The 27744-nt window shown below is 36.5% G+C and overlaps 3 protein-coding genes across 8 annotated transcripts; all 3 read right to left on the bottom strand.

Annotated features, from left to right (window-relative positions):
• Window positions 1-112: 112 nt before the first annotated feature.
• Window positions 113-2679, bottom strand: LOC306883232 (homeobox protein MSH-A-like). The gene is made up of 2 exons (XM_079438355.1): window positions 2304-2679; window positions 113-1522 (listed from the first exon to the last, which is right to left on the bottom strand). The coding sequence occupies exons 1-2, from the start codon at window positions 2584-2586 to the stop codon at window positions 1068-1070; spliced, it is 738 nt and encodes a 245-aa protein (XP_079294481.1). The 5' UTR covers window positions 2587-2679; the 3' UTR covers window positions 113-1067.
• Window positions 2680-7428: 4749 nt separating this feature from the next.
• Window positions 7429-15134, bottom strand: LOC306883393 (uncharacterized protein). Its single transcript, XM_079438605.1, has 4 exons — window positions 14663-15134; window positions 12571-12626; window positions 12375-12489; window positions 7429-9599 (listed from the first exon to the last, which is right to left on the bottom strand). The coding sequence occupies exons 1-3, from the start codon at window positions 14979-14981 to the stop codon at window positions 12379-12381; spliced, it is 486 nt and encodes a 161-aa protein (XP_079294731.1). The 5' UTR covers window positions 14982-15134; the 3' UTR covers window positions 7429-9599; window positions 12375-12378.
• A 964-nt stretch (window positions 15135-16098) lies between these two features.
• On the bottom strand, window positions 16099-27530 carry LOC306883553 (cytoplasmic polyadenylation element-binding protein 4-like). 6 transcript variants are annotated; one of them, XM_079438887.1, is made up of 11 exons: window positions 27458-27526; window positions 25438-26618; window positions 24106-24196; window positions 21973-21996; window positions 21549-21725; window positions 21359-21448; window positions 21002-21120; window positions 20701-20815; window positions 20264-20445; window positions 18727-18961; window positions 16099-18603 (listed from the first exon to the last, which is right to left on the bottom strand). In XM_079438887.1, exons 2-10 carry the CDS (start codon window positions 26554-26556, stop codon window positions 18734-18736), a joined length of 2145 nt encoding a protein of 714 aa, XP_079295013.1. In that variant the 5' UTR covers window positions 26557-26618; window positions 27458-27526; the 3' UTR covers window positions 16099-18603; window positions 18727-18733. The 6 variants fall into 6 exon arrangements, with proteins under 6 accessions (XP_079295013.1, XP_079295011.1, XP_079295012.1 ...); XM_079438885.1 differs by having other exon boundaries at window positions 16099-18961; XM_079438886.1 differs by lacking the exon at window positions 27458-27526 and adding an exon at window positions 27035-27427 and having other exon boundaries at window positions 16099-18961.
• Window positions 27531-27744: the final 214 nt, after the last annotated feature.

Genomic DNA, 27744 nt, shown 5'->3' with positions numbered 1-27744 from the left:
TGAACGCTTAAAAGCCTCTTTTCAGCAGCTCAATTTAAAAAGCATTAGGATTTAAGGCTGAGCTGATCTCCGTCTCCAAAGTTTCCCTAAAACACTCACACCTCACAAATCTGAGCAAAAAGGGTTTATTCTTAATAGATTTGACTCTAAAATATCCAATTAAGAACAAATCAACCGACCTGTATTATAGGTCGTAACTCTAAATCAGCAAATTCTGTAAATAAAATTGAATTCAATTTCCTAAATGTAAATACAAAGATTAAAACATATATATATATATATTATGGGTAACACTTTATTTTAAGGACCAGTTCTCACTATTATGCATATTACCAGCATAGTTGCTGTTTATTAGTACTTATTAGCACATATATTCTGCATGACCATATTTTAGATCCCTCACCCATACCTAAACTTACTAACTATTAATAAGTAGCAAATTATACATTTATTGAGGCAAAGGTCATAGTTAATAGTGAGAATTGGTACTTCAAGTGTGACCTATAAGGTTACTTTTTCTTCACATAAACACATTCGAATTAGGATTTCTCATACTTTAACATACTTTGACATTTTCTTTAGTGTGACTCAAAATCCCACTAAGATCACTATTTTAATGCAAAATATTACAGGTAATATAATATATTAAAATGCCCTGGAAGTTAGAGAAGACTTACAAGAATGGCATAAAATTTTGTGACACTTGAAAAAAACCTGCAAATCTAGATTTCATTTATTCTTTGTGGCTTCCAAAGTAGATTACACTCTTAAAAAATGAAGATTCTTTATTGGAATCTTCGGTTCTGTGGAGAACCTTTAACATCCATGGAACTTTTACATTGTATAAAATGTTCTTTTAATGTTATTTACACTAAGAATATGGTTGTTTTAAAAACTGTTCACTTGAAGGTTCTTTGGTGAACCCAGAATGCACGGCATCAGAAAACCTGTTATCCTAAGCATACATAAAATTTTATAACGTCCTATCAAACATAAAAATGTCAGTATGTCCAGCAGATAAACCAAAAGTGTTTCCATGAATAGTTCAATTTGATGCAATAGATCCTCTAGACTGGCTCCACAGAGAAGCCGTCTTTGGAGAGAGGACACACGCTGTAACCCAGCGGTGTGGAGTATATTCCGACAGGTGCAAAGGGCAGCATATGTCTGCTGAAGGGGAAAGACTGTCCGCACAAGAGAGCTGCTGTCTGGGTCTGCGCACAGAGTGGAAACGGCAGAGTGAGGCCGGGATGTAAGATGGGTTTGCTGGTCATTTTGAGCCTCTCCAGCTCTGCCTCCTGCAGCCGCTTGGCCTTCGCTCTTCGGTTCTGGAACCAGATCTTCACCTGGGTCTCGGTCAGGCTGAGAGATCTGGAGAATTCGGCACGCTCTGCGATAGACAAGTATTGCTTCTGACGAAACTTCCGCTCCAGGGCCAAGAGCTGGGTCGTGGTGAAAGGGGTTCGTGGTTTACGGTTCGTCTTATGCTTTCGGAGGGTGCATGTCGCTGGACTCTGCGGCCCTATAAAATGAGTTCATAAATTAGCTTGTAAACTAGTTACTCAGTAATAAACAGCTCGGGTAGACGACTAATTAGTTTTAACACTGGACAAACTCAAAGTAGGTCATATCTGGCTGCTGTGTCTGAATACTTCATTTGGAAATCAGACTTTCTTGTTATGCCTGTAAATAATGATTTTTGTTTCTTTTTTTTGTCTTGATGCTGTGCTTATCACTTGGTTTAAAATTTAGTCTAATCGTTTTTAAAATTGTTTTTAAGACTTTTGGAGAACAATGCATATTCCTTATGTATCTCCTATTATTTAATTATTTTACATTTAAATGATAAATATGAAGACTGCAGATGCAAAAACCAAAAGTCAGTCTGAGATTTTTTTCTTTTAAATCAGCATTTTTAATCAGGCTCCTATATGTTTAGGTTCAATAATTTAACTTTAATGGCAAAGAAAACAAGTTACTGAATGCCTAATTTTTTTATAGGAGCCTGATAAAATGCTCATTTAAAAAAAAAAATAAAAATCTCAGATGGACTTTTGCACCTGAAATCTTCATATATATATACAATTTACAATAAAGACCTGTGGTTATTTACTAGAATCACTCGCTAAAAATCAAACTGACACCAGTTGATGGCAACAATGTCTCAGAAAAGTTCGTTTTGAGGAAGTCAGGCTGTTGTTTACAAATGCCACGTAATTTAATATCTAATACTGTATAATGCCATTCAAACATTGAATCGTTATTATTTCAGCGTCCAAATAGCAGGCTATATGGTAACTTACGTGGTGATAATGTGGGTTTATTGCTCCAGGAAGAGTCCTCTTTGACAGATTCACAGCGTCTGGGGAAATCCACCGACTCTGAATAAATCACTGATCGATCTTCCGGATTTCTTATGCAGGGCATCTGAATCGGTTCGTGGGAAGCTTTCTTCGACATGAGGGCTTCGACGCTGAACGACAGACTTTGCGTCTGGACTGAACTCTCCGGCGGAGATGACCGTGAACCCTGATCATCATCTTCTTCATCGGAAGATGTTTTACCTTTATAATGAGCTGAAATCATTCCGGGGAATAAATAACTACGGCTATATTCCACATGGAAACTTGAGAAAGAACCTGCAGTCGTTGCTTAACGTTTACATGACTAACTAACAATAACTTGACAGAAGTTACAAGACTATCCAAAGTTTGAACCAATCATCGTTCGCTCAGAGGCTGCGTCTCAAATCCTAGAGAGCCGCCTACTTAGGCAGCTTTTTGGCCACAGAATGAGTGTTTGTGGGGTTTGCATCATCAGTCCTTTAAATGATGCTCTTCACGGATAAAGAGGCTATATTTAGAGCATAATGTGGTGTTTAGTGGGGAAATGTATAAGCTAAAATTAGGCTTGAAGTTTTTCTTCAAATTGCTCTCACATCAGTAATTTGTTCATTTTAAGATGCGCAGTCAAGCTAAAATATAGTAACTTCTTCTACTCACTCTTCATTCAGAAACGTTTTTTGTTTACAATAACTATTTTAAAACAATTTTGAACAAACTGACTCAATCCAAAGTTGCCTAGTAGTGTTTTTTTACATTTAGAAAAATAGCAACTTATCAAAACCTAAACACAGCAACAGCAAAACATGAAATATGATAACATTTGAGACATATACATTTGGAGGGGAATAAAGGTGTCAGGCTAGTGTGTAAATTACAGTAATTATATTGTTGTTGCTATTAACACCTTGTAATTAGGCTCCTGGAATCCGGTTCTTTTTTACCAAGATTTAACTGTAATTGCTACCTTCTGAAGGTGTATGGCGCCCACTCATATAGCCCGAGTCTGTCAATTTAAAGACTGTGAACTCTACTCGTCAGAGTTCATGAGTAATATGCCATGAAATGCACTGAAATTAAAACTGATGGAAAAGGTTTGTTAGAAAACGAAATGTGAGTTTAATGTAACGCTGTTTGCACAATTCAGGCTTCTCTGTGATATTTATCTGAGAAATCTAAACAAATGCAATGCAATACAAACTTAGCATGCAACTCCCTTTTTCCCACTGCAAGATTTGCATTGCGCTGTGGAAATTATTTGATTCCCAGAGAATGCAGAAGTACGAGTCAGTCCTGTCAAAACTAACACTTAAGTGTCTCCACCAAGTCTGGGCTCCTGCACCATTATTACAGCTCTCCACTGTAATCGTGACAGGTTTAATTCTGTGGCAAAGGCCTCGGCTTATGGCTTCATTAAGCTTTATGAATCACTGTGTTTGCATCACTTGTGTTATATACGTAAATGCTTTGGGAATCATTTTAGCATTCACCTTTACATATTCCCCTCTGTAATAGCAGTGATTAGATATAGAAAATCAAGGTAATTTGTGTTCCTTTAAAGTCATTTAGATTGTTAAACTTGAAGAACAATATGTCAGTGAGAGCAGCGTATTGTGCTCATTAGTGGAAAAAGAGAAAATGTCAGGAAGTTCACTTCTGCCAATACTGTCACATAATATGCAGTACAGACTCTATGTACAGAGGAAGTTTTAACAGATAATCCTTGACAAGGATTTGGCTGCTGTGGCCTGTGGCGCTCTAGACAAGGCAGATTGTTACAAGGAATGATTGCTACAGAGGGCACGGGAAGGCAAGCTGTTCAGATATTGGATGACTATAATTTAATTAAAGTGGAAGACCTAATTACGTAAAGATACATTTTTCTGTAAAAAATAAATCAATGCAGCAAATAAGACTTGACATACACTGGCATTGCTGTGTGTTTAATTTGAAAGCAATGCTCACACAGTTTGCTTGAATTATTTTTGTGTACAAACATGATATGAGCTAAAAAGCATGACACAAAGTATACAGTTAGCATGTCAAATAAATGTTAAACATCAAGTTTAAATGTCTAGTACACTGATCGGTTCTTATTTAAAGCATGCTTTACAGTGGATTTGCTTTTTTTAATTGTTTGGCCCAGATTGCTTTTGAGGGCAAACGGAGACCAAGCGAAACCATAAACAAACTCATGCTATTTCAGTCGGAGGATGGGAAAATGAAGAGAAATGAAGACTGAAAGCTCTGTATTGTTTTAGAGAATTCATAGGATAATGTAGCATACTATAACCACTTTAGCCATCATTTCTGTTGCTTGCTTTTTCCTCATAATTCACAGAGAACAACATCAGTTGATCTGCAATTACATCATTTTGAGTAAAGTTCAGATGGATTTACAAAACGTCATACAGCAAAAATATATATATTTTCAAAATACCAAAATATGAATATATTTTTGGCCATTTTTTTTAATTACCCAGGCTACTGTAAGATTGGAAATATATTTTCTTGGCCCTGAAATACATTTTGAAAAATATTTTTGTATGTGAGGGTTTTCCAAAATATTTTACTGAGCTTCACTGTTTACAAAAAAACTAAAGTATATATTGTTTGTTTGTTTTTTGCCCTAGTTTGAATAGTGCGTGACTTTAGAAACAATATATTTTATAAATGAGCATAAACACAAAAGTAATCCTGTTAGATGTACTAATTAAACCATTTAAGGCAAAAAAAATTCTAGACTGCTGAATTAAAATTGCTTGGGAACATAATTTGCACTTCAGCAAATTTGCGTTTATTTAACCACCACAAGCCATTTCTTAAAAAAAAAAAAACCCAAGAAGCCATGAATAACAATTACATTATTCAGTTTGAAATTCTATAAATATACAAAATTAAAGATTTGAATTTGGACCTCATAACAATTTCACCATCATTGCCTTTAAACAGTTCATTTCTCTTCATTAAGCTACACTGAAATGTAAGCAGACCATTATGCACAATTCGTGTCTCTAGAGGCAAAGTATTTGATGCAGCAGACAACCCCACTTTTAGGGTTGAACTGCACTACGGGAACATTCAGTTCATAAATGCAGCACAATATCAAACTTGACCTCATTTTTCAGATTACGTAAAAATACACCAGATGAGGCTCTTCACATGGCTGGCAAGAATGACGTTCAGCACAATTGCACCCGGATAGTGTTTGTTTGATAGCTTTTTCCAATAGATGAAATATGCAGTGCCAGTCAAGAAGGAAGCCACTGTACTGTGACTGAACTTGGAAGTGCTGTTGAATGTGAGTAGTTCTCATACTAAATGAAACATGCACAGTGAGCCTAATGTTTCTGACACAGCTGGACTGCCTGTCTGTGTCCCTCTTGGCTATATGGATCCAGCTTCTTATTACACCCTCATCAGCGCTTGCACAATGTAAAGTGCTTGAAGGCTTCTTCCTGACACTCTTCTGTTTCCTCATGGCAATATGCAATTATACCTGTGCGCTGGCAAAACCATTTCTGGGAAAAGTAACATAATTTCCTTGAGAATCATTTCGGTTTGGCTTCTAAGCATCATATTTTGAGGAATTCTTTATGGGTTTGTGGTATTTTCTTCACACGAGCAGCTGAACCCTGTGGTTGCTTCTATCAAGGACTTTTTTACAACATGTTTTATAATTCAGGAGGTACAGGGCATTTTATTGCTCTCTGTCACATTGTGAATTAAAAGCCGTAAAGCACTGGTTTATGAGATCGCCGCCAGCCAGGGTCACTGGTTCACATCTATTAAATGAAGCCTTATTGTCTGTGATCAGTCTTAAATTGTAGCTGTATATCATTCACAATCGGGAATTTGGTCGTGTTGGGCTTTTTCACACCAAACGATGGATAAGACCATCCGTTCTGGGTAGATTAGCTACAAATTGTAGTCTGTTACAGATTACAAATTACTAATCTGGATTACACACATTAGGTAAAGTAGTCTGACTACTTTTAGATTACTTTTGACCTAACTTGTTTATCACATGAATGTGATTATCGTGTACCATATTGAGGAAAAACAACAAAAACGAAAAAAAAACTTTTTTTTATTATCAAAATCATAAAATGCATTAAACTTTACATTACAGCAGGGTTCATGAAAAAGCTGTAGGGTACTCATGAAAAGCTAATAATTAATGAAATCATAAAAATGTCAAAAGCTTGGGAATCCCTACATTACATGAACAAACATGAGATTACATGGACAAAGTTTTTCAGGTTTTGACCACACTTTGAATATTAATAATTAGGTCAGTGGATATGATGAAGAGAGGATTTCCCAGTTGTGCATCGACAGTGTTTAGTAACTTGCATAATTATTAGTCTCATTTATATACAGTAAGTGGTAGATTCCTTCAGAAAGGAAACTTTAAAAGAAAAAAAACTGTGGAGAATCAATAAATTAAGAATAATTTACTGCCATTGTGTGACTATATGTAATCATGTAATTCATAAATCTGTAATCTGATTATGAGCATTTTAAAATGTAATCTAATTACAAGTAGCTAATTTTTGTAATCTGATTATGTAATCTAATACTGAATTTGTGCAATATATTTACAGGTCTGTACAGTTTCAGCAGTCAGTTGTTATCGGTGATATTAACGGTGTTCGAGAAGCAACTACAAAGCACCTATGCTTTCACAATATCTCCTCCCATGTGCTTCAAACAGAGAGCTTTTTAGCCTCAGAACTAATTCCAGCTGTTCAAGGGGTGATATTTCATTAATTATGGGTGCTGTCGTGAGGGAAAAGATGTGCAAATGTAACCAGCAGCATAAGGTGTGTGTGGAAGCATCAAGCTGAGTCACTGTCATTGTCTTTGTGCTGTTTTGTGTGCATCCAACCACATCAAGCCAGTGGAAAGTTGAGAGCGGAAAACAGATAATTGAAGAGATTACATCAGTTTACTGGAGCTAATTATGACATAATGTGTCATTTCACAGAATATTTTAAATCTGAATGCCAAAGATGAAGTGGAAAGAATGAAACAGCTTTATGGTGATGTAGACCGGCAGGAGAAAAGAAAATGCAACCAACCAAAATGAAAAACTGTATTGTATTAAAGTTCAATGAGCCCTTTGAAGCTAAATTCAAAGGAAACATAAAGCAGGGTTGGTCATCTACAGATATATCTACTGCCCAAGAAAAACATTAATTGATTTATTACAGAGTAGGTATAAAAATAAACCGAAAAAAGTGGAACAAAAAACAGAAAAGGTGCTGGTAATGTTCTGCCATGATATTATCCATTAAGTTTACAGATATTTCATTTAGCCCTAAAACACAACACATGATTCAAAGCACGACAAAATTCAATACATGATTCAGAATCACCTGTGAAAATCCTTCACATTAACACAGTACTCTTAAAAATAAAGGCACTTAAAGTCTTTAAAGAACCATCTCTTTCTTAGCTTTTTATGATCTGAAGAACTTCAACACAAAGAACATTTTGTGAAACATAAAGGTGGAACCATTTAGACAAAAAGCTTCTTCTGGCATCGTGAGATACTTAAGAGTGATATGCTATTTTTACAGACTTTTCTTAGAGTGGATATATCCACTATGTGTGTGTGTGTGTGTGTGTGTGTGTGTGTGAGAAAGAGTTGTAATTGTCATACTGTGTCTGGAAATTGCGTACATTGATGCAGTGTGGTCCAACATTGCTATCTTATCCTGTGAGAGATAATTTGTGTTTTCCCTGTTTATCCGCACATCATTATAAAAATTACATTAAGCAACCCCTGCTTGTGGCTAAGGACTCATAACAGTGTAAAAGAGAAGGTGTGGCTCCGCTTGTTTAGCATGTTTCAACACATGAACCTAAATGAGCCTGGTCTGGTGGTGAAAATAATTACAGCTTAATTCATTGCTGGAATCCGTATCAAATGTGCAAAGCCTGAATGTCACGCAGTCGTGCACAACTGCAGTTCACTGTTCTGGACTTTCCACTTCCTTAGAAGTTTGTTTAACAGTTCAATTCAGTTTCTACATGCTCCTATCAATTTAATGCTGATTCATTGTGAGATACTTAATTACAAGAACCAAACACGTTGTAAGGTCTATATAATCTATTGCGAAATATATGTTTAGCTGGTTACTGTCAGATCTAAACATCCCCAAGCAACTATTCCTTTTCTTACTCGAGTTCTATAATTTACCCTAATCTACAACAAACATTTACAGTAGTTGCATTTAATCTTAGAGATCTATCCACTGCCATTTATCTGATGCTCGAGGAAAACACATAATCATCACAGGCGCCCAGAAGAGGGGCCTAAACTATAAGCACTGTCTGTAATCAAGCCTTGGGTTTATTGCTTCATTATACAGACTTGACTTGACAACATGATTAATCTATCTCAATTTAAATGTCTGAGGTCATGTTCTCAACAATAGCTTTTCTATTTGATGATTGCTACCACAAAACCACAACCTGCATAAGCAAGATGTTGTGCTCTTTCGACACTGGGAATGTAATGCAATTTTGTTGTGGGCAAAACATTTACTGACAAGTAAGTCTCCTTTTGTTGCTTTTTGAAACATCTAGTATCAGTTAAAATAGAATAGAATAGAAATAAGATTAATGTAATCAGTGATGGTCATTCAATGTTTTAATAATTGTTTTTGCCACAAACAACTTGACATACAATAACAAACCTTTTTCTAACACATTTTGTTGTTTTTTTCAAAACCTCTAAAATCAGATAAATAAATAAATAAATAAATGTATGCATGCAATCAGTGATGACCATTCAGTGTTTCTGTTTTTGGTTACTAACAACCTGACATGCGATAACAAAATATAATCTGTCACTAGAAAGCTTAAATAGTAACACTACAGCTGACAATGGAACAAAACAGTGGGAAGAGGAACCGTTTTAGTGATGAAGAAGTCCTATAAAGTTAATGAATGAACACATTAGAAGGTCATTCTCCTTGTAAATATCAAAAAAGTAACAGCTACATACTACATACAGTATAATTTAAAAGGAGTGCAAGAGCCTTTATGTAGTTGCTCTTAATTTTGGAAATATCACCATCTAGTGGCCATCTGTAAGTCATGCTCATGTCTTCTGTAAATTTACCATTTTTTGAAGTCCTAAGAATTTAGATTCTAATAATAAAGTATATGGATGCATGTAATAAACAGCATTGTGGCATGTGAACATTCCTCTTGAAAATCTGCTGTATGTGGTACCACCTGAAACTGAAATTAAAAAGAATTAGGCTAATGAAAGTCAGTTTAATGGAAAGATTTTGCATTATTATGACACGTTCACCTATAATAGTAAAAACGTATGTCCTTATTTATTCTCCCTGTAATGTTGTTCACACAGCTCTTTGTCATACATACATTTCAGTCTGTTCCTAACACCATAATAACACGGCTACGAAAGACTTGTAATCTAGAGTCTATTTTAAAGTGTATTTATGTTCATATGGAGATTCTTCAAAAATTCTCCTTTAGTGATCCATTAAAAAATAAAATAATATTGGTGTAAAACAGGCTGTTTCCAAACCTAGAGGGCCACCGTCCTGCAGATTTTACCTTCAATTTTAATTAAACACACCTGAATCAAAGTAATCAAGGACTTCAGACTCAAGAGAAACTTCCAGGCAAATGTGTTGGAGCTGGTTGATGCTAAACTCTGCAGGATACTGGCCCTGCAGAAGCAGGATTAGACACCCATGGTGTATCATAAAGGGGTCAGGCACGTGCAGAAGGGGGGGCTTTGGGGGCTCGAGCCCCTGCCCTTTCTCAAAATTATTCAAAAGTGCCCCTCTCGGACAAATAGCAATGATATTGTGGTTAATAAAACAAAATGCATTTGAATTCTAATTAACAGGACAATTTGTTCAAAACAGTAACTACTTGCTCAAAAGTCAGAAAATTCCTGTTTATTTTTACATATCTGTCAATCTGAGGCGTTGCTATGGGTTGCGTGAATTTTCAGAAACCATAGGCTCTCGAGCCATATACGGTTATTTCAGTGAGTGCATATGGGTCGACAGAAGGAAAAAATAAACCAAACAATATTTTAAAAAATTTTCATCAATAATCAAAGCTAGTGAGTCGATTTAATTGAAAATCCATATAGGCTATTACATATTTTAGAATATTACATAATTCATCATTAGTCATGTAGCTACACCAACTAATCATGATCTGGCACAAGAAGTTCAATTTCATTGGACAATATGTGAAGTGGAGCGGTTATTTTCCATTCTTATTCATAAATCGGTTGAAAATTACATGAGACCGACGAGCTTATTTGTGGAGCAATCTGGATCTGCGGTTTGTCTCATTTTATATTACATCGCTGGGAAAATGTATGCTAAATGACTACAAAAGCACTGCACAAAACCGTGCAGCGCCAAACGTCGCAATGATGGTAATCAGTAGGCTATTCAATTAACTTATATTTATGTATGATATATACACTGTTTACTATTTGATGAAACTATCTTAGTTAATGAAGCCCAAGTGCCACCTACAGGCCTATTATGTGAAGTGTAGGCTGGGGAAATGGTGACGTGAAAGGACTTTATTATATTATCATTTTGGATAATTATGCAGCATTATTAAAGTGTCTTATGCTCATAAAGCCTGCATTTATTTGATCAAAAATACAGAAAAAAACAGTAGCCTAATATTGTGAAATATTATTACAATTTAAAAGAATGTTTTTCTGTTTTAATATACTATTTTAATAAAATATATAAAATAAATAAAAAAGTTTAAAAGAACAGCATTTATTCAAAGTAGAGATGTTTTCTAACAATATCAATCTTTACTATCACTGTTTCTATCAATTTAACAGATACTGACCTCAAGTTTTTGAACGCAGTGGGGATTTCTTTAAGCTCGGCTTCCCCTATAATGTCAAAAAATTAATGGTCAAATCTGTACTATTGTGTTAACATTTTATTGATTAAAAATGCGTAAGAACACGTTCATCTCGAAGACGAATCAGCTACATATAGCAGGTCGGCTGACTCGATTTCCTTCTCATATATTCCCGTAAATATATAAATATAATAATATAAATAAATGGACAATTTTTATGATGTAGGCCGAAAATGAGCTTCCCCTCATTGAAAGACCAGCAGTGTTTGAATGGTAGTGTATATTGTTACAAAAGTTATATTTTAAATAAATGCTGTTCTTATTTAACTTTTTATTCATCGAAGAATCCTGAAAAAAGTATCACAGGTTTTCAACACTATTAATAATTCAACATTGCATAAAATGCAAAGTAAATTAATAAAGTATATTAAAATAAATGCAGGTTTGATGACTATATTAACATGTTCTGTCCAATTTTATTGTGTTACTTTCAATAAAAGTGTGGTTATTTTATTGCCTTGTGATTTTAAATTCAGTATCATTAAAATTATTGAGCTAAATTAAAAATGAGTTTTTATAGTTTAATAAAATAATAAAACAAAGCATTTTCGGTTTTGGTTTTCAGCCAAATGCATCCAGAATTTTAATTTCGGTGCATCCCTATAAGATATTATAATTATTATCATGATTTTCAGTGAAGCTGCTTTGAAACATTCTTATTTGTTGGATAAAAGCGTCTGCTAAATGACTAAAAGTAAAAAGTAAAGAGTGTAAAGACCATCGACTCTACCGTGCGAGTATCGCTTTTTATTTTATAATTTTTTTTCCTTTATATGTTTACTATTGAAATGTTGTTGTATGCATTTGTCAATTTTAATTTTTGTATTTTCTTAAATGGGTGCGTATAGAGTATTTACAGTTAGTTACTTTTTCTTATTTGTAAGTCGTAGACTAAAAGTAAAAGTAAAGTAAACAGTGCGTTTGTGTAAATACACTTTGAAGTAACTGAAAGAAGCTCCAGAGATGGATGATCAGACACTTAAAATTACCAATAAATACAAAATAACAGCCTGTGAACAAATGATGCCAGAATTTTCTATTTTGGGGTGAACTATCCCTTTTAACTGGGCAAACCTCATTAGCTTCGGCTCTGCTGCCTCAAGCTGAGTAACCGCTCTCTGATGACCCTGTTCTCCTCCACCATTCTCTTGATTGTCCTCAATACATCCTGTTTAGTTCGGGATCGGGACTGACATAGCCATACAAAATAAGATAGGTCGTGATAATGATAATGAAATGCCATAAAATGTTAACACTGTACTGAACTCACCATATCATCTGCTTTAACATATCTTGGTGGGAATCCAAAAGTATCAGGTGAGGCTCCTATAAAAAAGGACAAAGCACAATTATGCAGCTACTTTACTCAAACGAGTATTATAGTCAGGGGCGTAGATTACACGGGGGACGTGTCCCCCCCACTTTTTATAAAAAGTAAATTCGTCCCCCGCACTTTTTCATTGGACAGTTGTGTTCTCGATATGTTGAGGTTTTAATGGAGCAATGTATATAAATGCAGAATGATTTAAAATTCAAAGAGACAAGATATACATGACGTTTACGTTCCATGGCAATCAGTCACTCAGTTTGTGACGTCACGACATGCCCAGCCTCGCGCCCGCGGTCCCGCGCTGTATCCATCATTCAATAGAGGTCGCGATGAGTTCAAAGCGGCAAGAAACTCTTCACTCCTTTTTTACGAAAAAGTCAAGCAGCGTAAGTTGTCATGTGGGATCCGAATAGTGTTGCACGGTGTTCAGTGACTCTGCCTATTGCTCTTGTTGAATAATTAGCAAGTTTTGATGTTCATTATATGAAAAAAAAAAACAACAAAAGAAACTGCCTGGACAAACATGCACTTATTTATTTTCAGTGTATTTTTCCGTAACTCTTATGTAACGTCTTTTATTTTAACACGTATGTATATTATCAGAACCCTTCAAATAAGAATAAAGATAATGTTGAACTGAGATTTTACAGCGTTTGCAGCATTGTGACATGTTTAACTCTGAAATAATGTAACTTAGATTAGGCAATCAAGTATGCAAGCACTGATACAGGACCGATCTTCATTTAGGGCTGCTCTGTCATTATTGCACTAATTTGACGTTTTTATGTGTTGTCAAGAATGAACAAGAAACAGTCAGCCTAGGTTTGTTAGCAGAATCAGGAAGACACGCAAGAAAAACAAACTTCACAGCTGAGAAGAACTGATAGAGTGGCTTTTAACACCTGGCTGTTTTTACATTGTATAAAATCTATTAATACACAATCGTTTGTAGGATTATATATGGACCAATCATAGAAAACACATAATTAGTCAAATATAGAAAAATAAAAAATAACATTAGTATGATGAACAACTTCTCAGCTATCCTTTTTAACTACAGTAGGTAATTATTAGCTTGCATATTGGTTGATTATTAGTACTTAAGCACATATTAAGTCTGTATTCTTCATGACCATATTCTGCATCCCATAATTATACCTAATACCTAAACTTAACAACTACAACGACTACCTTACAAGCTATTAATAAGCAGTAAATGAAGAGTTTATTGAAGTAAAAGTCATAGTTAATAGTGAATATGTGTTTATCATTCTAAAGTGTTAAAAAATGATTTAGGATACAAATGATTGGTTATTGTCCAGCAGTGTACTTAATTTATTATGTTCTTCTGTATGTCACTATTCCCTGTATGTACATGTTTCAAACACTACTTTATTTGCTGTAGACAGAGGCAGAAGTGAATACAGAGTTGAGAGTGAATGAGGCAGAAAGTTTCAGTGAGGCTTCAGAGGTAAAGATTATTTACAGCGTTGTCTATGATAAGATATTTCTTTTAACAGACTAATCAGACTAATGTATAATAGAACAGAACAGAATAAAGGAGTATGTGAATGTGCAAGTATCCATTACTGTGTGCCATGTACTGTACATACAACACTCACAAAATACAATCTGAAATATGTAAACAATAGTACCCTTATAAGGACATCTTTGTAACTTATACTCAAAAAGGTGCACATATAGAGTACCAATATGTACCGTAATGTACAACTATGCAACTTTTTGGGGTAAATAAGGTACAAAGATGTCCTTTTAATGGTACTGTCCCAGTGACAAGCTGTTGTATTTCTTTCTTTTTTCTCTCTTTCTTTCCTTCTGTTTTATAATCATATATAACAATATAATCATAAAGCATATTAAGCAAAAAGGTATGATTAAAAATAAAACCTGTCAATTAGACAAGAGTTAACTGAAAAAAAAGAACAGGTAAGTTATAACACTAGACATTCCGTCCCCCCCCCCTTTTGAAATGATGGCTACGCCCCTGATTATAGTGTTTTAAATCACTTACTGTGTGGCTGTTCTTCTACATCTTCATAAGTGACGCGTTTCCCGCGCCGTGATTTCCCGCCTTTAGATGCCCTCAGATTAACCGTTGATCTAATATTAGCATACAACCTCAAAAGATGGTTACCTTTCACCTTTCTTGAAAAACATGGTGTTATTTCGGGACTTGTAAAGTCTGGGAAGAGTAAGGGAGTCGCCTCTTGAATCAACCCGTTCAGTTTATGTTGTTTGTTGTTTTCTCCGTTATATCCCGATTCCTTTTCGGTTTGAGGCGACTGAGTGTCGAAGCACGGTACGTAGAGTAATTTACGGAAAGTTGCCATAATTAACAGCTGCACCACACTTTAAGAGCTAGCTTAGGTTATTCAAAAAAGTTCAGTTTTGTGAAACTTAACTAAAATTAAACTTTGTAAACGTAACTATTATCAGCGGAAGAGGATGCGCTGAGCGACGGCTACTCAGGTTCTAAAAAGGAGGAGGAGCTAAGGTGACGTTAGGCTCTTAAAGGAACAGTTAACAAATTAATGAATTAATTTTTTTTCTGTTTATCTATATGCCATTTTTGCCACAAAACTCAAAATCATCTTCTTTTTCAATGAAAGTGAATTGATTCCAGAAGTTGTCTTCTGCTTCTGGTCTTGTGCACCAAAGATGAGGAACATGATCAAAATCATTATGCTATTCATTCAAAATCTTAGCTTTTAGAGATGGCGCCTATGGCACACGAAGGCATGCTTATGTATAAATGATGACAAAATGCTCTTTTAATTTCAGATCGTTGAAACGCGTGCCCTTGAGATACTTCAGCATGCCGCAGATGAACTGTCCCAGCAGTTATATTGTAAGTTACTTCAGATACAGTGTGGTTCAGTGAAAAGTAATGCAATTCTATGCACAAACATATTCAAATGTCAGATTTTTCTCTGAGATATGGATGAAAGAAATACTGTTTCATTAAAGATGTACACACCATTAGTGTGTGATCCTCCAGTAATCATCTAAATCAGTGCCTGCATTAAGATACACTGTTCAGACTTAAACAAATGATACGGCACATGTAGATGATTCACAGATAATAAACATCACAGCATGATGGGCTTCAAGTAATGCAATTGCACAGGTTAAGATGCACTTCTGTGAGGCCTCAGCAGCTCAACCTTACAGTAATCAATCAATCAGCAGTAATTAATCTTGCAGAATAATCAAGGTCTCACCCGGATGTCCTCCTAACACCCTCTTTTAGGCAGCATGTGCTATCAGACAAGCTAAAAGTAGATTTGACCCCATTCTCAGACAGCATGCATTTCCTATTGTGCTCTATTAAAAGATGATGCCTTGCACTTTGATTCTATATAGTTTGACTGAAATTAAACACGAAGATCAAATTTCATTGATAACTTTGATTCATATTCACGGTTAAAGACGAGAACCACGGCATTTCCTGCAATCAAGTTTATTCATTCAACATTTCACATTACAAATACTTTAAGCATTCTGTTATAAATATTTAACTGCAAATAATCAAGACTCAACTACCAAATCACATGTATGACTAACCCAACTATAAAATGATATTTCTCTTTACATAACTCCATATGGATTTAAAATATAAAAATTAAAACTTAGAAATGACATAGCAAAAAAATTATTCCTCTTATAAAAATCTATTGATAAATACACCTTCCCATACACAGTTATAAACTATGTAAATTTAAATTAGCAGTTAATTTTCTGATATTTTTTCTTATCCTTCTGTAGACATGAAGCACAATATAGTGATTATTAAAACTAGAAAATCTAATAAGTGTACTGATCAAAAACTATAATCGAAATGACAATTACGTTCCAATTAAAAATATATCAGTAAATGGTTAAAACATTATTCACTTAATATTTACATTGTAATCACAGTAGCATGAACTCAAGTAGGAAAATATGTGAATACGTAAAAGTGAACACACCTATAATTTCAGTGGTATTGTTTTTTTTTTATATATAAATCAGATGTTAAAGGTTATAATGGCTGAAGGAGAGTTTGTGAGGTGAGACACGTTGAAAGTAATGGTTATATTAGAAGTACACTGTAAAGTATTGCACAGATCTCACTGTCAATATTTTGAAAGCGTATTCAAGTAAACCCTGAATCAATATGTGACTAATCGCCCTCTAGTATGCTTCTTTTTGTCGACTAGTAAACACGATACAGTGGGTTATGCACACTTTGTGCATGGGCAAGGTACATATAACTGAAAGTTTGGGAAAAGGGTTGAAACAAAAGCACTATTAAAGCAATTAAACCCTGACTTATTCATTTAGCTCATGCGTACCTAATGAATAAATGAACCTTGTTGCCTCTCAGAATTATACATAACAGTAAACATTGATATTTCAGTATATCGTGATACAAGGTGCATCCTAACATTACTCTAATTTACAGTGTTATTTTATTTTCTACAGCCAATAATGAGGGAGATATCATCATTCTCATAACTGATAGTGGGTAGGTATATATTTCTACATGTACCACACATTTTAAGGAATTTGTGTCATGCTAGATTCAATATTTACTTTGTCCATTGAGACAGAACACTGTTTGCATTTTGCAAATATTAGATATTAGTTTCAACAATACAGTCACCTAAATATATATGTGACAATCTAGGGATTTCAGCACATAAATACCCAAACAAAATTATACTAGCTTTTTGTCTTTTCCTTAAGGTATGTTTGCGTTATAACCAGATCTCTCGGTAACAAAAGGTACAAAATCTATATTCAACAAGTGAAAAAAAGAAAAGTTATCACAAAAGGACTTTCCATTTGTGGAAAAAAAGTGACTTGAAAAACAATATTTAGAAAAGTAGTGCATAATGGTTTTACGTCCATGACAAAATAATTAGCTATAAAACACAGTACAAAAATCAGCAGACCATGTAAAAAATAATATTTGTTTTTCAAATTCTTTGAAATGTGCTCAGCTACTGCAATGCTCGGGTAGAACACCAAATAACCCATGGCAAAACCCATGCAGTAAAACACCATCAATGCAACACATGGTAATTTCTCATTAGCAAATACTACAACAATGAGTTAGCTTGTAGCACAAAATCCCTGACAAATGAGCCAAAGTTACTGCCATTACCATTACAAGAATCATAAATACTTAAGTTAATAGATTTCGTTATTTTTTTAACCCATCAAACCAATAAAATTTAAGCTTTCTATCATATATATATATAATCTTCATTGTATCACAGACAGTAGGACATCTCTAAGGCTCAGCTTTGGTTTGCCTGACCTAAAAACTGTGCATCAAGCATGACAAACAGTCACATCCTGCATCACTGCTGTTCTTAGTTGTCCGTTAGCCTTGCCTCAGATCTTACGCTTGATTAAGGTATAGGTAACTTGGATGCAGTTTAGTAGTAACCTTACAGTGTCTGAGCATTGTTAGGATGAGACCATCTAAAGGATTTTAATATAAATCTTTTCCACTTAATCACAAAGATTTGCCTTAACGTTAGAACCAGTCCATGTAATCCATTCCAGAATGAAACCCTTAAAAATGTCATTCATACAATAGCTTGTGGTCTCGTTAGTTGTTACCGTGTTGTCATTTTGCTGTATCCACATTTGCCATGCAGCCATTTAAGATTAGTCATTGAAAGAGCAAACCTCAACAATAAAGTCATATGAACGAGGCTCGAACCCTTACATTTCCAGCCTCTTTGTGTGTAGCCTTCAACAGTTTAAAGTGAAAATGTGACCCATTACAAACAAAAGATGAGGCTCTGAGAGAATAAAAGATAGAACAGTAATTCAGAGTCAAGTCAGGCTAAACATCTATATTTTTTTTTTAAATCTAATGCATTCAAGTCTTCATGCGCACCAATGTAGCTTTTCAACAAAAATCAGGATTACACCATTTTCTTTTAGCATTCTCTTCTGCAAAAAAAAAAAAAATTAAAAACTTAAGAATAAATACAATTTCAGACTTAAAAAAGAACTCTAAATAAAAAGGACTTAGCAAAATGAAAAGTGCATGTATATGAATAACACAGCCTTGACCTCCCGATCAGTTCCAGCGGAAGGAGATGTGGCGAGGCCGGTCTCCTCCCTCCTTCACTAGAGGCTTGTGAAACTCCCGTCCGGCACGCGAGTGAATGGCTGCCCAGCAGTATTCACAGTAGTACTGAAGACAAGTGACATTAGCACAGAAGAACGGGGCGAACTTGCCCCCACAACGCGTGCCCTGACACTCATCACACAGCTGGTCATCCAGTACATATGGCTTCACTTCCACCTGGGAAAAGCAGACACTTTTAGCTTAGCACATGTTTAAGAACAAGGGTGAGAAACCATTTAAACAATTAAGAGTCTGGCATTATTGTAGTATACAGTAGATCAGAGCTCTACTTTCTTATCCATATGAAAACTTGAAGTGGGATTTGTTTTCTAGAGTAATTATTCAATATCAGGTTTCACTGGAAGCAGCACATTAACATGAAACCAGGGTTCCTGCAATTTATAAAGGCCATAAAAAAATCTAGCATTTTGTTGAATAAACATGAGTGCTGCACGTTTAAAAGTCAAAATGTGGGGCATTTATATGAACGCATCTCTGAAGGAAGCGTCGGTCTTCAGAAATGTATGGATGGCATTTATTTCATTTCATCTTGCCTATGTATATTACCTGATAAAGTCACATTTATTAGTGCAGTGCTGCTTTGTGTACAGCAGTTACCAGTAAACTTCTATAGTTCGATTTAAAACCACCACCTATTGGCAGAGAATGAATTTGCATTTTTTAACAAGCTCGACTGCGGTTTCTTTTCCCCGGACTATTGCATATGAAAAAAAAACTAAAAACAACAAAAACACTATTTTAAAAAAAGCAAACATGCAGTTGGAAATGTGAACCAGTGGTTCAATAAGTTAATATGCCTTCTGAAAATCTAAACATTTAAGACAGTAAGATATAATTTATATGTTTTAAATGAATATAATAACTGATACTTTTGACTCATCCCATTTCTTAATGTTTTATAGGCTGAAATGTTGAACTATGAAATATGAGCATTTTTATAGAACTTTGTTTTTGTGAAAACCTGTATCTGAACATGTTTTTACAGTCATTTTATGGTTTAATGTTACCATAGACATAGCTCATACGATATTAAATTTACTTGTGCAGGTCTTAAAAGTTAAAATAGACTTAAATTTGATTTTAAAAATGCCGCACATACCCTGTGAAACAAAAACGGTTTATTTAAATTAAAATAGTGTTTAAGGTCCAGACATAAACTCCTTCAGAAAGGAACTGGCTATTAAAAAAAAAAAAAATAGTTTCAATGCTTAAATTGCAAAAAAATAAACCTAGACAGTTTACAAGAACAATCAGGCAGTGCAAAGATTCAGTCAGAGGGCCGTATAAAAATTACTGCTGGCCCTGCAGTAGATGGTGCTAATATTGCATATATAGAAAGCTAAAGAACTTTGTTCAGTAAAGCACAGAAAAAAAAAATAGACTAGACTATATATTATATAATAGACTATATCAGTTTGCATATACTACACAGCGCAAAGATCCAACCCCCACTCTCACCCGTTTATCGATCTCTCCGTGTTGCAGCTGCACAAAGCGGGCGCTGATAGCAGCAATGTAGCTCTGCTGATTGGAGAAGGCCACTCGTCCAGCCCCTTTAGGATACTTCAGCTCAGGGTCAGTGTCAATGCCAGCATAGCACACCCCGCCGTACAGTCTGTCCATAATCATTGCGAGCTCCACTGTAATGGGGTAACAATAAAAAAAAAAAATTAATAAAAAAAAAATTTGAATAACTTTAAAATGGCTTTCAAAAACACTCAAAACATTACTTGCATCATGCATGCAACAATCATATTGCAACAAGCATGTTTTCAGAGAAAATGTACTGGATGATTGTTACTACAGTACACACTGTAAATGATGTCCAAAAAAATTACTGCTTACTGTGGCAAAAAAAAAAGTGATCATGGTACTATCTAAAAAGCCAAACAAACCAGCTCGTAGAGGTCGTGGAACTCCCCCAACAAAGATTGTTTTTCTGGGGTCAAGGGGCTGAGAGCCATCCATCACAAAGTCACTGTCGTTCAAATTCCAGGGTCGTATCTGGACCTGAAGTCACACGGTGAACATAAGAGAATCACTAGCTTGTCATGTTCCATACAGCAAACACCGGTGGAAATGAGTAGACACAGTGCTGGAGCAGGTTTCAACTTTCGGTTTATATTTAACTCTACTGCTTTCTCACAACTTGCAAAGTCACAGAAACAGCAGATATACAGCCTTTTAATATCTTACTGGCTTGTCTTTGATTGTAGGGCTAGAGACACAGAGAAAGAGCTTCCCATCCTCTTCCATACAAGCTTCAATCAGTGCCTGGACCGAGCTCTCGTCTTGAAACAGAAGGAACGCATAACCTGCAGGACAACGGGTGCATTGAAGGTATAAATGTAAGTAGTAACCAGCAGTCACTTTCAATAACCTTGACCTGTAGCCTTTGCTCAGGCCCCACTTATGATATTCATCTGGAGCTCAGCTTTAAACAATGGACGCACCTATGTAGGAATGCAAAATTCATCTGCCGAAATGAGAGAAGCTGATATCTGCATGACTCATTTCTTAATAAACGTCCGTGCAAATTACTTTCAAACTCACCTTTCGGTGGAAAATATGATTTGCTTTCTGCTTTGTGAGGCCAGTCCACAAACAAATGTCCAAAGCGTCGGAAACTGGCAGTGATCTCATCTGAAATTTTTATATAAAAATACATTCAACGTGTTTGATGCACATTTAAAAACAAAAACAAAAATAACCCTGGAAAGAAGTGCTTGTTATGCTTTAGTACCTTCATCTATGTCCGGAGGTAGACCACCAACAAAGACCTTGCGAGAAAAGCGCTCAATGCGGTCGCCATTTTGGTGAGGGAAACTGTGTGGTGAACCCAGTCCACTCAGACTCTGATCAGACCTCTCATCCTCTCCGTAAGTCCGCTCATCCTCCATGGGAAACAACGATGAGTAACCTATACACAATATAGCCCCAAAGGCCATTTAGTGGCACTGATGCTTAAGTCACCTAACAAGCATTTATATGCATTGAAAAGTGGCTATAGATTTTGTAGAGTAGCAATTAACATCCTCCTTCATTTGAAAACAATGAGAGAGGAAAGTTTCTAAACAACAGAGTACAAAATCCTAGCCTGGCAACCAACATAATTTAACACAAAGGCATGTTGTAACTTGACAGACAGACATTTCTGTGATCTTTACCTCGTCGCCTCCCGTAATTCCTTGCTGCATGTGAAATAAAACAGAATAAACTTAAGCAAGGAGTTAGAAAATTCTCTCAGATGCTGTCAAACGGCTTAAAACACTACTGGTAAAATGGATGATATTTGTATTAAATGCACAATAACACATCCAAGTCCACAAATATTGGAAAGCATAATGTAACCCACTTCACGCAGAACAAGCAAACCAATGAAATCCGTTGGTTTACCATATTTGTGCTTTTCAAACATAATTTATTAAATCCTATATTATTTTCCCTTTAAAGAGAGTTGGACTTGTAACCTGAAGGTCGTGGGTTTGAGTCTCAGGTCCGGCGGGGATTGTAGGTGGGGGGAGTGATTAACCAGCACTCTCTCCACCCTCAATACCACGACTGAGGTGAGACCCTTGAGCAAGGCACTGAACCCCAAACTCCTCCCCGGGCGCTGCAGCATTGGCTGCCCACTGCTCCGGGTGTATGTTCACTACTGAGTGTACACTTGGATGGGTTAAATGCAGAGCACAAATTCAGAGTATGGGTCACCATACTTGGCCACACACGACTTCCCTTTCCCTTATTATTAAGCATGATTAATGTTTTTTTTTTTTTAAAGTAGTGTACATTATGCAACTACAGTACGTGAAAATAACTAAACCAGGTCTGTGCAGAAACTACATGTCCAACTCTCCAGTGTTTGTCCTAGATTATCCTTCAAATCCTGAAGGGAGCTTAGGTGATATATTGGGAGAGCATCTCCATGCCTCTTCTTTCAACTTATTCCGTGGCTGTGCTTTCTGAAACACTCATCCTGTGGCATCTATAAATCACTAAACTGAAACAGATTCCAAAACCAAAAACTTAGAAAGCACGGTTGTATATGCGTTACTCAAATGCAGGAAAACATTAGTATGGGGCACAGACACAGTATGCATTTGTCCCATCTGTTATGATGAATGGAAAGAATATGAGTTACATATTTTTGGCATATTTTGCAGTTTGGGGGAAATTTGGTATGGTTATATTTGACTTAAGATAATTTTATAGAATAGCCTGAATGAAACCATGATATTCGGCCTCTCGTGATATGCATCACTTCAGCTGAACTTGCATCTGCTGACACAAAGTTGCTTTTTTTGGGGTCACATGGTCTTCAGTATGTTCTTTGCATAAACATAATGAGGCAAACGGACTAAATAATCACTTTATGATTCAATTAAAATGTTTTGACATAGGCTAGTTGACAGTCTGCCACCCTTCGAAAGAGAACAAGATAACCAATTAATGAGGTGACCATGACGGAAGAATTACTGTAGATTGTACTGTATATTTATTGGGCGTTTCATCATTTTTGGATTTTTGTTATTTAGGCTGATGGAATGTCGTTTTAATGGAAAGCCAACTCTAGTTGTTTTTAAATGTGCTATGCAAATTAACTAAATATATTAAATAATTAGGGAGTATTGGGGAGTTTTCAGGGAGAGAAAGGGAAGAGAACACCTACACTAAGATCACTGGTTAAAAACTGTCACCTCGGCTTTGTAAAAAAAATTTAAAAAAAGTTGACTTCAGGAACTCTGCCTCCTGAGCAAGACAGAAAACTTTTCTTCACAAAAACAAACAAAAAAAAATTATAATGCAGCAAATACAATACAAAAATTGCATATTGCAGATCTGATGCAACATAGGCACTGAGGCAAACACTGAAACTACTGTATGATGTTGAGATTACAACATACTGGTCAGTGAATCCAGATTTTAATAACTAATACAACAGAGATTTTAAACTGAAATATCAAAAGGGGCATAAAACAACAACAAAAGACATAGCATGCATTATTTGTAGTGCAGCAAGCATAAGCATCAAAGCAAAGTAAACCAATTCTATTATTTTTCTTAATACAATACATTTAAATCCATAGCCACAGAATTAAATATGCTATATTGAATATTTCCTTTCAAAACACGGAGTCAAAACTCAAAGTATAAATAGCAGAGAAAATTGAACAATTGAAAATGCCTTGCCTATAAATTCTAAGTGATGTTTAATACTCATTTTGAATACTCAAAAACATAATATATTACTTAATACTAATGTGAGGCAGGATTTGCAATGATGGAAGAGAATAATATACCTTTCAAGGAATCCTGCTCGGCTCTCATGATGTCGATCAGAGAGTTCTCTAGAGAGTGCATGCTGAATCCATCAAAGGACCGACTGCGCTCCTGCAAAAACAACAAGAGAGATGTGATTAGACCCCGTCATTCTGTCTTAAATGCGTTTTATGCAGATGAAGTTCTCTTTATGTGATATCAACAGTTTTGGAAACCGTTCGCATGCACATCATTTTGTTTTGAATATCAGCAACAGTAAAAATGCAGATGATATCCGTCACACCACCCATCCAAACTTGCAACTAGGGCACACATTAACATACAGAGACTCATACACTTGGGCACTTGACATGTACACCAATAAAATAATGCATCACGGCTCTCTAAGGCTACAGACCCAAAGAAAAGAGGTCATTCTCTTTGTCTGTTTTCTTGCAAAAGGACCAATGCTTTGCATTTACATGGAGTCTGTAGTCACCTGATTTAGAGTGCCTTCGTAGCCTTTATCCATTACCCTTGGGTGTTGCAGCACAACAGGCCTCTGCTTACCAAGAGGAAAAAGCCTTGCTAACACAATACAAGGTTTGTTCTTGGTATTAGGCTACAAACTGAACAGGGAAGACACACTGATCATGTGAAACAGTGAGTGTTTTCAGTGGGTTACCACTGCGGTTCAAACAAGAACATAATCTCACTGTGTACTAAAGCACATAATGCAGTTCAGACTTGCTGGTAATATGCAAATCAGACAGTTACCAAAATAATTACAGTACTACAAATTTTGCCAGATAAGCAATTATGTTCTAAAATTACTCCATTTCAAATCGGAAGGTTTTGTTTATCAAATCATCTGTTGGCCTTGCACTTATTAAATCGATGATAGATACAGAAGTAATAAGAATAGCCTCTTTGACTAAATTTGGAAAAGTCCCTAGTATCAGTGAATGCCAATATCTGGAATAACTGATAATTGGTGGTTATATCAGAGAGTATCAGACTTTCCAGTTCTCCTCCTGTTGCCTGTGCCATCCCCTGATTTTGACTCACTCATCCATGTCTTTTTATATCGTGACATTCACAGCTTGCAGAAGTGGAGCGACAGGACCGCATTACTCATCTGAGCTTTGATCCATCACATTTATCTAACAAACATGCCACATGAGCTCTTTGTCACTATCAGATTAGGTTAGGCCAAAGGGAGCAAATGGAGAAAGAAAGAAAAAAAAGCAACAGATTTGTTTTCATCTCATCCCCAATAAACACACACACATCTATGCAACCTTATTAAACCTCTAAACAACATGCTCCTCTATTAAAATCATCAACAGCTAATAATTAGGAGTTTTAGTTACCTGAAAAGGAAAGATGCTGTCATTGCGGTTTATGGTATCCTCCATCCATGGTTTAGTGTTGAAGCCAGAGTTGTTGCGGGGATACTTCTGCGTTGGGGTTTGGTTATTTGGGAAAGACTTCTTTAAAGGAGAGATCGAGTTGAGGGGATTGACCCCTCCGTTCAGCCCTCGGCGATACTCCCGTCCCTGAGAGCTTCCCCAGCCTCCATACCCTCCACCTGGGCTCCATGAAGTAGAAGATGGGGTGGACGAGGGGCTCTGATAGCTCCCCCAAGGGGAAGGAGGCTTGCTTAGGTTGTTCCCCAAATGGGGCAACTGGTTGAAAGCAGCACTGCGGTGGGAGAAGGGAGGTTGATGGGGGCTGGCCGAGGACCTGCGGTGCTGATTATGAGGGTGCTGGAAGTGAGGATGAGGAGATGGATGGTGCTGAGATAGAGGCCCTATCTGGTGGGAGAAGTTCCCCCCGAATCCTGTACTGGTGTGATGAGAGAAACTTTGAAATAGCAGCGGAGGAGGAGCACTGTTAGTAGTAGCAGCCTGATTGAAAAAGCCAACCTCTTCGATCAAGGTTGAAGGGTTGGGGGGCATAGCAGTGGACCAGCTGCTGAAGCCAGTAAGGGATGACGAAGAAGAGCTACTAGACTGTGCTAAAGTACCAATAGCAGACGTCTCCTGATAGTCAAACCCTGATAACACTGGAGATTCGAGCCGCAGCGCCTCTTTTCCGTTGGCGTTCTCCATGGTCCCTTTCTCCAGCTGGTTCTCCTCTGGTATGGAGTTGTCCAACTCCGATATGATTCCCGGTGCTTCTTGGTGACCTGGCGGAGACAGTATCTGCTTGTCTTGTCCTTCCTGACTCTCTTGTTGAGTTTGCGGAGCCTTGGACGTCTCGGACTCCAAAATATCATCTTGCATGTTAGAGTGGGTCGTCACAGCTGGAAAAAGCCAAGCAGACCCAACACTTCCACCATTGGTAGTGTTGTTGTTGCTTATGAAAGCCGGGGGGCTTGGAGGTGCTGTCTGGTGGTGAACCGGATGCTGCAGGTGTGGATGAATTCTTACCGGAAAAACTGATTTGTTTGCAGCGTTGTTTTTAACCAGAAAGCCGTAATCCCCCATTTATGTAGCCTAATCGAGTAAATCTTCACTTGCGTGTAATTCCCTTAGTTTCTTTTAATACCCTTGTGTGTGTGTTTGTGTTTGTGAGAGAGAGAGGGAGAGAGAAATGGAAAATATTCAGAATACTAAACAGCTAATGAATCAAATCATCCAACCATTATACCATAATAATACATTCTCCATTCATTTTTACACCATCATGCATAGTCACACGTAATACGGGTCTATCGTGGATTTATGCACTTTGCTCTCAATCTTAATGAGATCAAAAGGAAAATATGGTGCAAAGAGAAACGCCGTAGGCAGTGCACCATTGATTTCATCGACATATGTTCCTTCGAAGCAAAACGGGGTCGTCTTTTAACATATCACGACAAGTCATCATGACACAGGCCACCTTATCTAATAATTCAACAAGGCCGACGCATTTTCAAAGCATTGTCATCGCAAATGTTTCAGTAAAATGCAATTGACCTACCGGCGTTCTTCCTTATTTCAGCAATGACCTCCTCTCTCTCAACCATTTAAATACAGGAAAATGTTGATGACGTTTCAGTCTATGTGCGATAGGGGTAGTGTCCAAATATGACCATAAAAATCCTCAAATTTACATTGACGCGTCGATTAAATCCTACGGTTGTGATGCCGAACGCTACTCGGTGAATTTCTGATACATTTGCTTCACATGCAACGCTAGATTATTTCAGATCTCACTGCAAACGACAGACTTCGTGTTCTGGGTGCTTAATGACTCCGTGCATCGCAGTCGGTGTTAGAATAAAGACAGCGATTGAAAACGATCACGCACCATCGTCGGACAACAATTACCGCGCGACGCGTCTCGGATGTTTTTGCTAAAGATTTTCAGAATACACACTGAGAATGAGACAGGTTTTCTTACGTTTCCAAGTTGCAAGGACAAGCTGCAGATGACCATGGTTTGTGAGTGTTGCAATCGACCGACCAATCCGGTTGAACTTCCGTCTTTAACCCCGCCCTTGTATAGTAGAATCTCCGCCCAGGTTTGCCTCTACGCGGCATTTGATTGGACACGAGAATCGCAACCACACCTCTTTCTCAACCAGTTACTTTCTGTCACACAGAGAAGGGTGACTGTACATGCCCAGAATGTAAATACCTTATACGACCGGTTTTGAAATGTTTCAATATTTGCTGTCTATGCACTGC

This window comes from Barbus barbus (genome assembly GCF_936440315.1).
Source record: "Barbus barbus genome assembly, chromosome: 17".
In the NCBI taxonomy this organism is placed as follows: domain Eukaryota; kingdom Metazoa; phylum Chordata; class Actinopteri; order Cypriniformes; family Cyprinidae; genus Barbus; species Barbus barbus.
The sequence above is the reverse complement of the archived record's forward strand: the minus strand, read 5'-3'. Positions and strand labels throughout refer to the sequence as shown.

Coding starts and splice junctions, on each gene's coding strand:
- LOC306883232 (XM_079438355.1), bottom strand. CDS start 2,586: ATGATTTCAGCTCATTATAAAGGTAAAACATCTTCCGATGAAGAAGAT. Junction 1,523..2,303: donor TAAACCCACATTATCACCAC/GTAAGTTACCAT, acceptor CTCATTTTATAG/GGCCGCAGAGTCCAGCGACA.
- LOC306883393 (XM_079438605.1), bottom strand. CDS start 14,981: ATGGCAACTTTCCGTAAATTACTCTACGTACCGTGCTTCGACACTCAG. Junction 12,627..14,662: donor TGTAGAAGAACAGCCACACA/GTAAGTGATTTA, acceptor CCTTTTTTATAG/GAGCCTCACCTGATACTTTT. Junction 12,490..12,570: donor ATGTTAAAGCAGATGATATG/GTGAGTTCAGTA, acceptor TGGCTATGTCAG/TCCCGATCCCGAACTAAACA.
- LOC306883553 (XM_079438885.1), bottom strand. CDS start 26,556: ATGGGGGATTACGGCTTTCTGGTTAAAAACAACGCTGCAAACAAATCA. Junction 21,726..21,972: donor GAATTACGGGAGGCGACGAG/GTAAAGATCACA, acceptor TATTGTGTATAG/GTTACTCATCGTTGTTTCCC. Junction 21,449..21,548: donor ACCTCCGGACATAGATGAAG/GTACTAAAGCAT, acceptor TAAAAATTTCAG/ATGAGATCACTGCCAGTTTC.